Source organism: Dermacentor albipictus, chromosome 1, assembly GCF_038994185.2.
Source record: "Dermacentor albipictus isolate Rhodes 1998 colony chromosome 1, USDA_Dalb.pri_finalv2, whole genome shotgun sequence".
NCBI lineage: Eukaryota > Metazoa > Arthropoda > Arachnida > Ixodida > Ixodidae > Dermacentor > Dermacentor albipictus.
The window spans coordinates 227,497,436-227,514,534 of record NC_091821.1 but is presented as its reverse complement, the minus strand read 5'-3'; the positions used below and the strand labels follow the sequence as shown (position 1 = coordinate 227,514,534).

Below are 17,099 nucleotides of genomic sequence, written 5' to 3'. Positions count from 1 at the left end.
ACATCACCTCATCGTAGTTTGTAATTAATGCACAGGCTACCCTAAACAATGCTTCTTTGTTTATGTCATTGATAGGTATTGTGGGATGCATTGTGATTGCTTCCTGTGAACAATGTATCCTGAAGCCAAAATGTAGCCATTTACTTGGAGTAGTAGTGAACAGTTGTTTATGCTGGCTGATGTGGCAAGTATTTGAGGTGACCAATAACGCTGCTAACACTTCTTTACCCATGTAAAATGCCTTTAACCATAGTGGGTTAGTATGCTTGCTCATAAGGTAATGTTTAATAGCTTGTTACCAAATCCTTGAATACGAATTGAATATAGGAGATATTTAATTCTTATTCGAATCTTTGATGTTTGTGCATCTTTTATTCAGAAAGCATGGGTTGTTTGTATTTTACTTGCATGCCACTTCTTAAATATTTCTGTGGTCATTGCTCATTTGACCTTGTGAATTACTTAGCAGCTTGTTTCGGTAACCTTGGGAGAGATTTCACTCCCCTTTGTAGCTATGCAGCTTGGGGTGTTTTTTTTTTTTTTTTGCACCAATGGCATGTTGGCCATGGTAATGCACTGGTTGGGAAAAAAAATATCGCTTCTGTGAGTATTACATTGTTAAGTAACCTTGAAATGCAGGCATGTTGAAAGTGCTTTGTAGTTGGCCCATAAGTCAATAAGCCAAAAGTTCTGCTTTGAGAAGGAGCATATAGAGTGAGTATTTGGCTTGTGCAGCTTTAGGTGACACATCGGCCAAATACCAACTGTAGTGCATGCCACTCGGAAACCCAATTTTTTCTTCATTCTTCCAAGTGTTGAACCGCTATTGAACTGTTCACAATGGCCCACAGAGCAGCTATAGATGTGGGTGAGCTTCTTTTGTACGAATGCTGGCATGTACACATGATGTTGTTCATGTCACAGTCCATGAGTGTGTTACTGCAGAACTCATTTTATGTATTTAGGCATACCCTATCAAACGCTGTCAGATTCCTTATGGCTCAAAGAAAAAAGTTACGTACTTATTGCCATGTTTGTTGCCTCATAATATGTTTTGTTCATACGTTTTGTTACCCATCACAGCCATTGGACGGACCCTTATTCCACGGTACTTCCGGAGCATATTCGAGGGCGGCGTCACGGATCTTTACTTTAACCTGAAACACCCCAAAGAGTCATTTCACAACACCACTATCACACTGGACTGTGACCAGTGCACCATGGTAACACACCATGGGAAGTCTCCTTATAGCAAGGTGAGCGTCCATGATAAACACAATTATAGGAGGGCAGTGGGGAGAGTTTTGTGTCTTCGATAAGTCTACATGCAGCTTGGATGTGGTCAATGACACTTCTTTTTTGTAAGCAGCATGTTACCTATTAGCTGTAATTAATATATTGTGTATTATTGTAGTGTGTGTATTTGTACACAGCAGCCTTCTGGGGAACCGCATTTTTCAGTTTTTAAATGTTTATTCTGTATTGCTTGCAGATTGTTATGAATGCTATGAATTTGCAATTTTGCTAAGCCCTAGCAGCTACTACATCTGAGGAGCTATTGTGAATACTTTTGGCTAGCAGCACCATCTGACATTTGTGGAGTTGCTGTGGGGCCTCATCTGAAAACAGGGCTGCTCAGTTGGGCTGCTGGCATTCACAGTGTGCTGTTTCATGTGCAGCTGTGCTTTAAGAGAAATCTGGGCGCATTCATTTTTTTGTTTTGCTTGACTTTTAGCTGTGGGATTCCACAGATTCGAGAAAATGAAATTAGCAACTCATTTTGCCCGAATAATGTCATTTAGTAGAGATGACCTCAGCAAATGGCCGCTTATAATTCAATCAGCTGCTGGCTCAGGTCTGTGCTGAGGCTGCCATTGGCCAAGGAAATGCTGCACTTCTTACCCTTATAGTGCTCTTGCTCACTAACTCACTTGTTTCATTTAGCAGTGCTCAAAAACGGTACACACATTACTAGATTGGTTATGTACGGCATGGTTGCAGGGGTATCAGTTGACTGGTTGAGGATCTGTTAAAGAAGGTAGTGTAACTAGTTGAAGCCCTATATTTGCAGCGTCTTGATGTTACAGTTCCTGAGCTTCTCTTTTAACTTCTTCGGTGTGTCATGTACTCAATTCTTCCGAAGAGTCAAGTACACTTCCTACAGAGGTGAACTTTTGCAGTCTCACTTTGCTGCAGCATAGTGCTGGAATTCTGTGCAGTGCAGTTCTTTGGTGCCTAGTATTTCACTGATGCAAAATTCCAGTGAAAGCAATATGAATGACTTGTGGATGTCCACTTTTAGTTGCTAACAGACTAGTCTTGCATGCAATTTTGGTTTCTTCAGTAGCATATACAAGCATCACATTGTTCTCACAATGTCTTATGATGTGAATGCATATAGAGTGATTGTAGGACACCAAGTAGTTGCTTAGACATTATACACATAATAGATGCAGGCATGGTGCTTTTGCAGAACAGTATCCTGGTGATTCTATCAGTATTAGATGTGTTAAATAGGCTAGTTTTCAATGGACGAGGTGAAACCGCAAAATATGCCATTTTGCCATTTGGGGTTAAGATAATGCCACTTAAAAAGCAAGCAAAAGCTGCATCTCAGTGCCACGGATGCATAATACACCAAAGGACTTATTTTGTGCGAATTAATTTCATTCCTTCATTACCATCTTTTGTGCAGAGTGGCTGATGTTGGCAAAAAGTGGCAGCATGTGGGCCTCTTGCAAAAAGCATGGAAAATGAAGTTAATTATTGCAAGACATGGCCCCAAGTGACATAAATAGCTTATCAAGGGTTCTCATAGCAATAGGCAATAGCAGCCCAGCGTCCACTTAGAACCCTCTTTTTTACTGGCTAAGATTGGCTTTTGCACTCATCACTGCCTGTGTTGGTTATTGTCACATATGAAACATCTCATGGCAATCTTATAGTTTGATTAGTACTCTTTTTGTCAAAATGTGCAATTGTGATAGTTGAGCAGGTCATCGCGAATGGTGCAGAGGCTTAATGACCAGTATGCATGGCTCCTGCATTAACAGGGCATGAAGATTTCAAACTGTCTGAAGGTCACATTATTTAAATGCAAAACAGAATGCTCATTAGTGATCTAGCCTTCTTTTCCAGGTACAAGCTGAGACCTGAAAAATGCAATCCTTGGTTGTGTTTTCTACCTTGTCACTATTGTTAAAGCAACTTTTGAACTTGAGGGGTAGAATGTTTACTTTTCTGCTTGGAAGTCTGTTCTGAGTAAATTTCTTTGAACTCATGGGATGGGCTGACTGACTGAATTATTGATATGACTTGATATTTTAATTAAGATTATGGGGTTTTATGGGTCATAACCCGGATATGATTATGAAGCACGATATAGTGGAGGACTCCGGATTAATTTTGACCACCTGGGATTCTTTAACATGCTCCCAATGCCCAGTACACGGGTGTTTTTGTATTTGGCCCCCCATTGAAATGTGGCTGCGGCCGCTGGTATTTGATCCTGTGCCCTCGGGCTTGACAACATAATGCCAAAGCCACTGTGCCACCACGGCAGGTGGTTTGATATTTTGCCCACTATATATATACCACATCTACTGTATCAATATACACAGTGGAATACCTATCATGCTAACATGCTAACAAGAGTATGATAAAAGAAAATGCATTGCAAATGTGGCTCTAATGTTTTAGGCCCTGAAACAGAAGTAATGTTCTGTCTGGCCGATTAGCCCAACAACATGTCCTCTTGCAGCATATTTCACAGAAGCACCCAGATTTAGCCATAATAACCAGTATTGGGATAAGTTGCAAACTCTCTGCATCACTTGACTTTGGCCTAAACCATGGTGCAGATATTTGGTGGCTTCTCCTATAGAAATAAAGAATGGTCCCTTTGCTAGGTGCTTTAGCTAAAATGACAGAGAGAAGCAGACCTTGTGAGTGTGTGTAAACCATTGAATTCTTCCTGGGCTGCCAGTGCAAGGAAGAACAAAGATGCTTGAGTAGAGGCTTGTATGTAGAAGCACGTCATGTGATACGAGTATGCAGTGCTCTTGAATATGTGACTATGTACTAATAGTACAAGTATTGCAGCTAAAGCTTTGTTCAAAACGATGTCGTTGCTGTTCTTTGCTGCAGGGCATGTGCCCTATGGAAAAAAAAAAAAAACTGATGCAGGAAGGTATGCAGCTGTTGTAGCCCTAATGCTTTGCATTTATTTTGCAGTATGTCATGGGCTTGTGTTCATTTGGTAGTGAGATGTGATGTTGCTGCAAAGTGACTGTTTATTTTGCCTAGCCAAGTAGTAAATGCATGTTCTAGTGGTAAATAATGTGTTGCTTAGATGTGGGCATCATGTTAAATTTGTTTTTAATTATCCCAGTCTTGCTGGTGGTTATTCAATGCAGTTCGAAATCTGGGGCCTCTTACTTTCTTTAATTGAGCATAGTTGTTTTTATATAGCCTGTTCTCCATTAATTTCCATTAACTTATGTACCGTATAGATCTCGAAGATCAAATGTATGCCCACGTGACTCTTTCCTCACATTGATAATTCTGGCCTATCAGTGGGAGGAGCAAATCTTTTATGCACTTAAACACGTTACCAAACATATTATATCTATAAATGATAGATTTCACTTGCATGTTCACATCAAATTGCTTTTTACTAGTGAACTAAAGAACTGCACTTTGAAATGTTAAGTACAAGGTTTGATTCAGTAGCTGTGCAAATAATTAGCTGTTGTTACAGTATGTGGCTGCAATACTATCTTTAGCGTGGTAAAACATTGATACACAAGTTGTTGGTCATGCAGATCTGTTTTATGGCTAAACTTGAAAGTAATCTATTCTGCCATGTTGCTATAGAGGTTGCTATATAGGGGTTGCTACAGTGTCTCTGCGTTCTTGGGGTTTTTGTCTAGTACAGTATATATCTAGAAAAAAGTTTAAGCCTTTACTTTGTTTTCATGTTCTTCAGACATACATGGAGTATATCGCAATATAAAATCTGCTGTATAGCATCTTATCATAAGACGCCAACAAACAAAGACACCGAGGGCAACGTATGGGAAATTACTTGTACTTGCTCATTGAATTAAAGAAATGATAATGAAAATGAAAGTGGATGAAAAAAGAACTGGCTGTAGGTGGGATACGAACCCACGTCTTTGCATTACGCATGCGATGCTCTTACCAGTTTAGCTACCGCAGCGCCGTTTTCCAGTCCACTTTCTGGGATATTTATGTTTTTGCTACTGGATCTAACCCTGAGAGTGTTGGCCAGTGCCACCACTCACAAACCTGAAAAAAATTAAATTATGGTGTTTTACATACCACCATCTGATTATGAGGCACACCGTAGTAGGGGACTCCGGAAATTTGGACTACCTGTGATTCTTTAACGTGCACCTAAATCTAAGTACACAGGTGTTTTGGTGTTTCACCCCTGTCAAAATGTGGCCGCTGTAGCCGGGATTCAATCCTGCTACCGTGTGCTTAGCAGGCCAACACCATAGCCACTAAGCAACTGCGGCGATTAATCGCAAACCTAGGCGGCGGTCTAGGTTTGTGAGTGGTGGTTTTGGCTAACACTCTCAGGGCTACTTCTAGTAGTAAAATATAAGCACCCCAGAAAGTGGACTAGAAAACAGCGTCGTGGTAGCTCATTTGGTAAGAGCATCACACACGTAATGCGAAGACGTGTGTTCGTATCCCACCTGCAGCCGGTTGTCTTTTCATCCACTTTCATTTCAATTAATTTAATATTTCTTTAATTCAGTTGGTAAGTAAAAGTAATTTCCCCTATGTTGTCCTTTTGGTGGTTTTGTCTGTTGGCTTCTTATGATTAATAAATACCGGGCCCCCTTGTTTCCCTTTCTTCTTGTGTACAGAATCTTGTGTTTCTGGGTTTGTTTTCTGTAAATTGAAGTGTTCCAGACTTTACACTCACAAGGTGGCCTCCCTGTGTTTTGTCTAGTCTGCAGCACTTCTAATTCATGTGACTGATGCAGGGTTAGGTTACAGAACAAAGATTTAGCCAGTCATCTTGAATTGAATCGGTAGTAATCTTCTGAGTGATAAATACTGATTAACAGTTTGTGCCTGTTGAAATGCCAGAATTCGAATATTTTAGGTGAAAATTTCTGTGAACATTATCATGAGAGTAGTGTCACTATAGATTGCTCTTTAATAAAAACATTCCATTGCTGCCTTCATTGGCTTTACGTTCTAAAAACGGTTGGCTCTCTGGAGCAGCAGCGTTTGATGAATCTATTGTCTTAACTTCGTCATCTTAGCCTCCCACAATATGTTGCCCATTTTCAATGGTTATGCTAAAAGTGTTCGTAACTGTGCTCCTGTAAACTTTTAAAAAGCTTTTAATTTGAAAATTTTCTTCCCAGACCGTTTTATATCTATTTGCTGCTTTCCAAGTGCTCTAGAAGGGTTTGTCGTGTTCAATATTTTACGTTGCTTAATTTTGTTAAAAGGGTGGTTTCACGAAATGTTTTACTCCTTTACTGTGGGGATCTAGTGTAATAAGGGACTGTAAGCTAGGCACCAGCAGCATTTTATCTTGTGTATGTAATAGCACGAGCAGGCTTTTCTTGTCATTGCATTGCTTATTAGTTGCTTCTTTTACGTGTGTGATTGTTCAGAGGTAATGTATGGCCTCAAATATATTGCAGATAATTTGTATGGGCTGTCTTGGTCTTCGAATTTCGGCTGCAGGGTTTGCTTTTACAGACTTGTATGCAATGGTGGTAGTGGAAGAACATAGCCTGGTGTAGAGAAGCAAATGGCTGTGAGTTGCTGTAGCTACAAGCACCTCAGTAGTGTTCAGCTCCAAAAGCAGTTATGGAAATATTGCTACATGATACATCAGCCTGTGCCGTGTGAATTTAACTGCTTTAATTTCCCATGGCAAAGGTGAGCACAGCTCTGACCAAGTTGTTCTCATTATTGCCTTTAGTTTCCATCTCTGCTGGAAATTCATTTATACATCTGTGTCCTTGTGCATTACATATCAAACATATTGCATGACCAATATGATGTCTTGATTATAATCTTTTTTTCTTCTCGCTCTCTTTTTCCTATGTGCTCTCAAAGCTTGTTTTTTACATACAGTTGGCAGAGCTACAGAAAAGCCAATGTTTACATTGTACAGTGAAGTCCCAGTAATTAGCAATCTGTTCATTCGAATTGATGGAAAACTTAAGCTGATAGGTTGGTGCCAGCAGAGTCGCATGTACTTAAATAGGGAAAAACTCCCACAAAATCGAACTTCTGGAACCACGCAACAGTTATTTTGAAAAAAATTTCTTGCTCTCATAGACCACCTCTCAGACAAACCTGAGCCAAAGGCCGTAATAGTCCGTACCATGGAAATTTAGTCTTTTAGCTTTGCGTTATATGTTAGGCCCACAGTGCTGCCTCTTCACGGAAGTGGTGTGAAGTACACTACAAGCAGTGTTTTATCAAAGTCTCATTGTATTCCGCGCTTGAATAGACAAGCCAATTAATGATACAGTAAAGAATTGGGCTTTTAAGGTGTTCCACATCACCAATGAATGATCAGCACTAAATGCTGTGGCATCATCAGGTAGACACATAGTGCATGGGGCACACCATTGCTTTTAGCCTTCCCATTGCATTCCCAGCTTGAATTTGCTGCGCTTGCTCAGCGACCCATAATTTTTTAGCCAGGCCTTTCTTAAAACTTCAAGGTAAGGCACTAGGCCTTAGTGATACTGTACACTTGCTGATCAATAATTCGGATAGCTTCGAGGAAATTTCAGACCCTTTACCGTGCACAGTTTGAGACTGTCCTGCCCCGCCAGGACGACCACGTGCCGATTTGGCCACTGAGTTGACTGAGTCGAAGAGAAAAGTGATATTTTGATATTTTGCTGGTGCCTCTTTGAAACCGAAAGTAACGGTCAGTCGCTTAGCCGATACAGCCATAGGTGACTGTGCCTGAACCATGGCACAAGCCAGTTCATGCCACCAAGTTGTGAAGAACGGCACTTAAGTTTGTCACATGAATTTCGCGCATCCAGGTTTGTTCATTTAAGTGTTAAACTGCAACACGGTCTAGGGCGAGTTTTTTGACTGCTATAACAAATTTTCATTAATTCAAATTATCAGTCAGTTTCAAACAGTGTCAACTTTACCCTCGATGTCTCTGTTGAAGAAGGTGGCGATTATGTGAGGAAACTGCCAGACACTGACTCATGCGAAGAAATCTGTGATCATATGGCTATTGGAGTGCATTTGGCCTCTGATTAGGTTGCAGGAGATGGAGATTTGTTGGATTTGGAGACCGTAAAACAGTCAAAATACAGACGTACTAGGTCGTATGCAAGCACATGTGCATGAGTGCCATAACATTCTGACCGGCCTTTTTGGCCGCTTGTGGAATAAAGACATTTTATAGCGAATTCGATATTTTGGAGTCCGTTTACTTGAGCGTTTAGATTATTCCCATTGATTGCAATTTATTTCTAGTGTAAAGTGCATTGAATCACTTAACGTGAAATAAGAGGAACACACACACAGTGTGTATGTTCCTCTTCTTCAGAGGTACCTCTTCTATTGTGTTAAGCGATTCAATGTGCTTTTCACTAGCAAATATGCCATACCAACTTGCCCAATCTTCAAATTCTGCAAATTATTGGTCAGTGACCGCATTGTGCACTGTACCGCAAACATTACCAAGTGCAATATTCAAAAGTGCTCTCTTGTTCATACTCTGTTGTTAAAACCCATGTAGTATCCGCCGTGGTTGCTCAGTGGCTATGGTGTTGGGCTGCTGAGCACGAGGTCACGGGATCGAATCCCGGCCATGGTGGCTGCATTTTGATGGGGCGAAATGCAAAAACACCCGTGTACTTCGATTTAGGTGCACATTAAAGATCCCCAGGTGGCCGAAATTACCGGAGTCCTCCACTACGGCGTGCCTCATAATCAGAAAGTAGTTTTGGCACGTAAAACCCCATAATTTAATTTAATTTTAAACCCTTGTAGTTCAAATTAATGAAGTTCTGCATTACATATGCTTATGATTCTGAATGAAACTAAGAAAAAGTGTGGTTGTATCGCAATAGTCATTAATGTCGTGGGGGGAGTTTAATAATCGCTTACCACTATTGGTTGCACGGACATACCACGGCGCCATCTGCCGGCAGTGCCTGGATTACATGTAAAGTTGGATAGCATGCTGTAGTGTCTGCTGCAGTGCCGTCAGTGCTTCGATTTTTGTTCTACTACTGTGAAATTTCGGTTGTTTGTTTGTTTGTTTGTTTGTTTATTTATTTATTTATTTATTTATTTATTTATTTATTGGAAATACTGTAAGCCAATGATTTGGCTCAAGGAGGGCTTCATGTAAAATACAAAAGTATAGAATCAAACAACGCAAGAGATGAATGCGAGAAACAATGCATGTAAAACAAAAGTTGTTTGTTTTACGCGCAACAATGCTTGTTCTTTGTTTTGATTATAAGGTTTTTTTACACTGTATCATAATATCATGTCTTTCTCTCTGTCAGTTCAGGCCAGATATTGCTTTACATACTATCGCACAAATAGAAAGCAGGGCAGCTTCTGCAGAAGCTCAACGGTTGTTAAACACTGTGACAAAGATTACAGCGCGAATATACATGCAGAAATAACAATTTCCACTCGCAAGTCTGAAGCAATCAAATACTAGAAATTAGATATATTTGACTAATTCAGGCAGTCATTCGCATGGAACCGCAACATATCTCGTAAACCAATGGCGTTTAATTGGTTTGGACTTGTTAAGGGATGTTGCCATAGATGTTCATGGTTTACTTGTACATTTTATTATTTGTATTATTATTTTACTTTCTCTTGGACAATGTGCGCATGCGCCTGGATCGCGTCGTTCGGTTCAGTCATATTGTCTTTTGCCATCTTGCATGCCATGAAATGCAGGTCTAATCTGTACATAGCTTTACGCTGCAAGTATCTTCCTCACGTAACCTACCAGCAACATTGTTGGTGAATAAATCTCTCTAGTGGCATTCTTGGGTTTTACCAGCACGCCCGCTTATTAATTTCTTGTATAAGAAGTGTATTCTGTAATCTAGTTTTATTTCATTTGTATGTGCCCCAGTGCACCATAACCCAGACAGTGAAACTTGTAATTTTCCTCCTGTTTTATCACAGCCAACATTCCAGAAGGAAAGAAGGTGTGAGACTACTGTCATAGTTTTGTTTTGTATGATAGATTCGACATATCTTTAGTGATTTTTTGTATTGTGTAGTGGTCAAGGCCATCTTTATTTATGCTTTATGATAAAATAGAAACACGCCACATACATTTTTAAAAAAATCTCGATCAGTCGCTGTCACCAACTGTAATCTTGCCGCATCTTGAATGCTGAAGATGTTTGGCAGCAAGTTAACTTAGTGATAAAAAAATACCAAGCAGGGGTCTTTAACCCTTTCAGGCTGTCTAAAAAAATTCTGTCCAGTTTAATTTTGCATAGACCAACTGTTGTCGCTGCATTCTGATTGAAAAATCAGGCAGAGCAAGAACAAATCTTGGCATTGGCTGGATATTTTCTGCGATGATAAACCTATTAAAGATATCTAGAAGACCCCCAGCAACTTTGTTTTTGTTCTAATATGGTAGTCAATATTATTGAATGACGAGGTACGAGCTAATGGGCAATCAAAATAAAATATATATCCGAAATTGTGGAATGAAATAGCCATGTGCGCTCTCGCCACGTGATGTCACGTGATCCTACTTTCGACGCAAAAGCAATTGCTGCGCTGGTACTTCCTTCCATTGGTGGCCATCATGCCCAATATGGGTGAAACTGTAGTTACGTTCTACTAGAATATGGGAAGTGTTACCATCCAATTAAAATATGTGCCCCTTCAATCAAGGGTCTGCACCTAATGTCAACGATGTGTTTCAGATTGTAGTAAGGGGAGAATGGTTTGACCTGTATCAGATTGCCATTATTTATAGGTGTACTATGATGCTAAAAGACTGGATACTATGTTTAATGGTATAATCACAGTGTGCTTGCTTGTCAGATGTCTAGGGTGAATGCTTGGGAACGTGGGATGAGGCAAACACTTATAGAGAACAGCAGCCAAATAACACAGGACAACACGGGTGCTGTACCAAACTAGTAAAATATGGGAAAACTTGCACCATGCTTACACATATGACTACATTAAAGAGTGAATTAATAGTTTTTAGCGTATTATGGTGCACAATCTCATTCAAAAAGGCTGCTGTATTGTAAGGGGAAAGAAAAATAAACTTGGCTCAGGTTTCTTTTTATTATTATTCTGTTGGGCAGATGGTTTTGCTGTTGGGTGTTCAAGTGCATCTACTGTTCAGCTGGAAATGCAGAACCTATGAATTGGAACAAAGTTATTTTTTTTTCTTTTTCTTTATCTCGTGAACAGGCTCTCACTTTTTTAGGTATAAAAATGGTAATGTGCCAAGAAATGTTAAATTATGTTTGGTCAGTTAACCTGCTTTTGCATTAGTGTTTTCATTTAGAAACTGAAATTACACGCAACATTGCTTTTTTACTAGTTATTGAATAGTTCATATGCTAACATTTCTTACTGAGCCAAGCTTATGCACATTATTTCATTGGAAACACATCTGTAAATTGGGAAGCTTGTTTGATCTTTATATGTTAATTTGTTTGTTCATGATGGTTTTCCTAATGGTAATAAAGTTCATAGCTCATCTTTTGCTTCTGGAATTAGTGTTAGTGCACCAAAGTCTGCATTTTGCAAAAATATGCCAATGGAGATTCTTCTTATTTAAAGGACTTGGCCATGCATATGATTGCAACCATACTAAACATTGTTCTTTCCCTCCGAGGATGTTTCAAAAATGTTTTGCACTCGCTTATGGTGCTCTGCCTAATGATCTTTACTGCTACCCTGCTGCAAGCTTATTAATCTTTTTAGAATTTCAGGGAGTACAAGCCTGTATTGGAAGTGAATGTCGCCCAGTAATGCTTCATCATCATCATCATCATCATCATCATCATCATCATTATTATTATTATTATTATTATTATTATTATTATTATTATTATTATTATTATTATTATTTGGTGAGGCTCCACTCTCATCTGCACTGCACATGTGCTTTTGTAAGCCGGCATTGCCAGCTTCTTCAGAGCTATTGAAGAGCATTCAAGCACAACAGACGAAACCAACAAAGCAAGTGGCTTGTTTGTGTCCACTTGTTTCATCTGTGTTGTCTGTTGAGCTTGAATTTACATAAATGTGCCTTATCAACAAGGGCAAACCTCTACATTCCTCAGGACTTTCTACCACAAAGGGCTGTGCATACTTCAAGAGTGCTGCGAGCATAAGAGTGCAAGGGGATCTTCTGGTAAAATATGTGGGCGCTCTGTGAAATATAGGACAGTCACACCTAACCAACATTACTCTGCATGTGCGCTCTTTGAACTGTGCTTTATTCAAACCATCCTGTATTGTTGCCAGTAGTCTCCAATGTGCACAGTGCCATTGCATGGCGTGTTTTTATATATATATATATATATATATATATATATATATATTGTGTAGTCTTGTGCTTGCCAAATCAATTGAGAAATTAATGTTGCTTTCGTGGTATTTCACGTGTCCAAATTTTGGTGTGGCCTAGCATGTGAACCAAGATCTGCAGAAAGTGGGAATAAGTGTGCGAGTGCTATCGTCAAGCTGCCTGTAATATATATTATTTCTTTTTGCTGTTGACTTCAGCCAAGCCTTGCCGAAAATCATTCCCTTATTGTCCTACACCTGCCACCTTGGATTGGCAGCTGTGGTGCTCTTCAGCTGAGCATCAAGTTGCAGGTTCAATTCCTAGCCATTGGTGCTGAATTCTAATTGGGTTGGAATGCAGAATTATCTATGTGATGCTATTTCGGTGAACTTTTAGAACCTGTGGCTGTTCAAGTTAATCCCTGCCCTCTGCTGTAGTAGCTCTAACAGCCCAGGTGCTACTCTGGGATGATAAACTCCAGCAATGATTATCATCCTGTATTTGAAATTTGTATGGCCAAACATTCTATGCATACTTCAGTGTCATGCGATTCATCTTCTGTGCCTACATTCATTAAGTAAGGGGGAGGGGGAGTTTGTGTAATGTACTTCATTGGTAAAGCTAGTTTACTGCCTGTGAGGATGTGCTTAAGCCAGTGCAGTATTCTCTGTAATGTGGGAGCAAGGGGGAGTTTCAGTAGTATGACCTGTTGCTCAGGTGGGGGTCAGGTGAAGAAGAGTTTGCTCCGACTGAGGATATGGGAGAGGAGGCCTACCCTTAATTGATTGGGTTGCCATGGCGAGCTGACTGTATTGATCCCGTTGCCACGGCAACTGCTCCACTTGTTTTGGCTTCTCGGTTCACTCTCTGTCCCCTCCTTGGTATTGATTAAAGGGCGGGCCTTTGCAGACTGCTTCCCGCCCCTTTGGAGGAAGCAAAGGGGAGCAAAACTTTGTCAAAGTATTTGCATACAGCTTGGCTAAAGTTGACCAGGATTTGCTGCACTGCAGCAGAGACAGAGGGATAGAGAGCACTGGGGTTTTAGAATGAGGGATTCCTCCGAGTATTGCTAGCTAAAGTGTGTCTGTTTTCGTTGCTTTATTTTCCCTCTGGTTGCTGGATATTCATTACCTCACTTACAAATTTTAGACATTTCTTATAACTGCGCGAAAAAACGAGGACACAAGAAAGAAACGTACACCACACCACGAGCGCAGTTATAAGAAACGTCTAAAGCTATGAGCCAACTAGCCCGACAGAACATCCTTATAAATTTTGTTTTAGTTTGCAAGTTTCTTCCACTTTCTATTTTTATTTTTGTTTTAGGGCCTTGGTGGGCAGTACCCAACAGATCCCCTAAAGGAGCAACTTGCCAAAGACAATGCTGTCATTGTAAGTGATACCACAAAATATATGTTCAGATTGTGTGAGTGCTTTTACTGAGCTCTCCAGCCAATGCATGCACTATAATAACGCACATTAAAAATTACCTTATTTCTTATTGGTTCAACCATATACATATTTTAGAAGAATAATCTATTTTGGAACATTCATTTTAGATTATAGTAAATGCTATAGACTGCAACTGCTCACTGAAGTTTTTAGAATCAAGTTGAGACTAATTTTATTTCTTTCAAATCCTGAGCATGCAGACTGGATGTCAGAGGTGCACTGGATCTGTTACTTGCACAAGTGGAGATTCTGTTCGATTCTCAACTCCTTGAGCTGGCTGTGAAGTAATTCAGATATCTCTTGGCAACTGCATTCTGAAAACTTCAACTCTGAGTGCCCGTATGTTTCATGCGTGACCTGTGTGTGTGTGTTTTTTTTTTTTTTTGCGAAGCTGTGCAGTGTCTCGGTTTCTTTTTCTTTTTTTTCCTCACATCTAACTATTGACATTATAGTGCTCTGTATTGGGTGTTTGTGTGTGTAGTGGTGAATTCATATTTTTTTCAAAGCTGCTATTCTGGCTCTGCCTTTCATGTAGGTTTGCACAGAGGGCCGCCTCATCCTTGAGTTCACTTTTGACGATCTGATGCGCATCAAGTCTTGGCACTTTGCAACACGCACACATAGAGAGCTGGTTCCACGAAGTCTAATTGCCATCCAGGTGAGATATGCGGTACGTTGCTCAAACTTTTTATTCTAAATATATAGTATAGCATTCCAGAGATGCCGTATAATGAACTTATTTTATGACAGTACAGTCAAAGACTGTTTGGGAGGCTTATAATTTTATTTGCCTTCCTAGACTAGCAGCAGTAACACTGTTTGTGGAAATAATTATATAGAAGTATAATAATGCCTTCAGAAGGATGTGCCACTGAAGTGAGTAGGATGGCTGGGGGTTAGGGATCATGCACTACTGTTATATTGTCAGTGTGGTCTCTTAAAGGTCCCTCACCAGGTCTGACCATTTTGAGCTGACAAGCGCAGTGCATACAAGCATGCTAACGATAGTTTCTGCTATGTATTACATCCCTGCGTGCCATGGAAAGAGCTTAAATTTCAAACCCGACGCCATTTACACTTCTCCTCGCGGGCACCGTGCCCACAGCCAGAGTCAACGTATATTGCACAAGTGCGCCTACGTACATGGCAGTGATGTGACATCGCTCTTAGTGGCACACGACTTTCAGGATTATTCAAAGCAACAGCAGTTATTTGTTTGACCTGTTGCTTCAATAGACAAATTAAAGTTTCAAGATAATAAGACCTAGAAACTGAATGTCTGCGTGTCTTTGTTGTACTCCATACCGTAGCAAGAGAGATGCACTTCCGTTTCGTCTGCTTGTTCCCATGTCATGCAGTGGCTCGTGCAGAGAGCGAAACTATGTCATTTTCTACCATGTTCCAGCATGCGATCATGCTCTGTGATCCGCTTGAATCTGCCTCAGTGTTCGCGTGCCACTGACTTATGCCGCTAGTCAGTTGTTCTCGTGCATGGCGCACAAAATCTTGCACTGTGCGAAACGAGACAAACCCAACAGCTCGTATGAGAGACTGTCAGTGAAAGTGCGCCACACAGAGGAAAAGAAAGAAAAAGAGGCGGTGCTCATTTCGTGTGTGTCACGCAATTCTCCAGCTTTGGTATGGGAGAACGCAGGGAAAGAATTTCACTCGCGGAGGCTTGACGGGTGCAAGTGGAGAGAGTGTTGTGTTGGCAGCGATGCTCACCTCCTGAAATCATGAGTCCGCGGCACTGATATATTTCTGTCTTGGCTATGAATGAACCAATTCGAAAAATTCTTGCGGTAGAACGCTCCCTAGCAGGTACGTAACAACTTCCAGCGTAAACCAAAATTTGCTATGTGGCCTGGTGAGGGCCTCTTTAAGAACATGATTCCTTGCTTTTAGGAGGCCATTTGGCCTTTTCACCATGCAGCTTATACCGCTTATTAACTGTGTTCACGGAGCTTTCATGCTGGGAACTGAAAGCACATAACTAAATGGCCAGATCACAGGCATCACTTCATCAGTCATTTCTGGGCAGCGTGCAAATACTCCGGTAGTGGGATGTGTTCGTTCTGTGTTCTGTGACATATATCAATGCAAAAGCCTGCTTATTGTTGTTTCAATACCTGCTAATGGTGGTGGTATCAGCGTTAGATCAGGTGTGTCACGGTGACAATGCTACAGACTCATACTGGTTGTAAAAAGCTTGGCATGCAAACAAGTGTAGTGACTGCTACAAGCAGAACTGTCAGACAGAACTTTCGAGACATGACTAGACACTAATTGGCTACACTGGTTTACTGTGATAAATATATGGCTGTTTTCTGTGTGAATTGCAGCACTGTTACGCTTTCCAACTGACAGTGGAATGTGTATACTAGCTTACTTCACATCCAGACTACAGCAGCGTGCACATGTGTACATCTACATCACCATTGATACTTGCAGTATTGGTAAACAAACCCAGTATAATAATCTCTTACTGATTTGTTTGACTAGTAAGGGTACCCCAAAATAGTAGTAATATTTTGCTTATCTGGACACTTTGTGCAGTACCCATTGCTAGTGCAAGGCTCCTCACATCAGTGCGACAAATGCTGTAGCTTGAAGAGCTACAAAAAGAAAGAATTAGTTGACCCTTTGAGGGTCAATGATGTAAATATACGGCGGCGCGAACAAGTCCAAAAATGGTCGATGGCATATATTTATCGCACCATCTGTACATTTAAAAAGCGCGCCAATTTCCTAACTTCTTATTTTCTGTCACGTGCTGCCACTACGTGGGAATACAGGGAATTTTTTTTGCGCGCCTCCCTCTCTCGGTGTTTGGTACATGGTTTGTTTTAGAGCTAGTTTGCTCCCGCACGTCTATATACGGTACTATCGCTCGCACATTGGCGCGCGCGCAGGTGGGCAGCGGTTTGGGTTTTGTTCCATGGACGACAGAGACCTCGGGACGCTAAATCCTTGAAAGAACCAAATAAAGTTTCTCTCTCTCTCTCTCTCTTTCCGTGGACCGTTTCGGCTTCTTGCGCTTTCAGAACTGATAGCTATCTTGTTACTAATCGCTTAG

General features: G+C 40.7%; 1 protein-coding gene across 3 annotated transcripts in view; it reads left to right on the top strand.

Moving 5' to 3' along the window:
* Positions 1 to 17,099, top strand: part of LOC139054248 (LIM domain-binding protein 2-like) — a 320,751-nt gene that overhangs the window by 281,600 nt on the left and 22,052 nt on the right. For 2 of the 3 annotated variants that reach the window (XM_070530964.1, XM_070530965.1), the window contains 3 exons: positions 1,084 to 1,256; positions 13,898 to 13,963; positions 14,559 to 14,693. In XM_070530964.1, coding sequence (XP_070387065.1) covers positions 1,084 to 1,256; positions 13,898 to 13,963; positions 14,559 to 14,693 — 374 coding nt within the window. The remainder of the gene's footprint in view (positions 1 to 1,083; positions 1,257 to 13,897; positions 13,964 to 14,558; positions 14,694 to 17,099) is intronic. The other variant, XM_070530966.1, reaches the window with a different exon arrangement.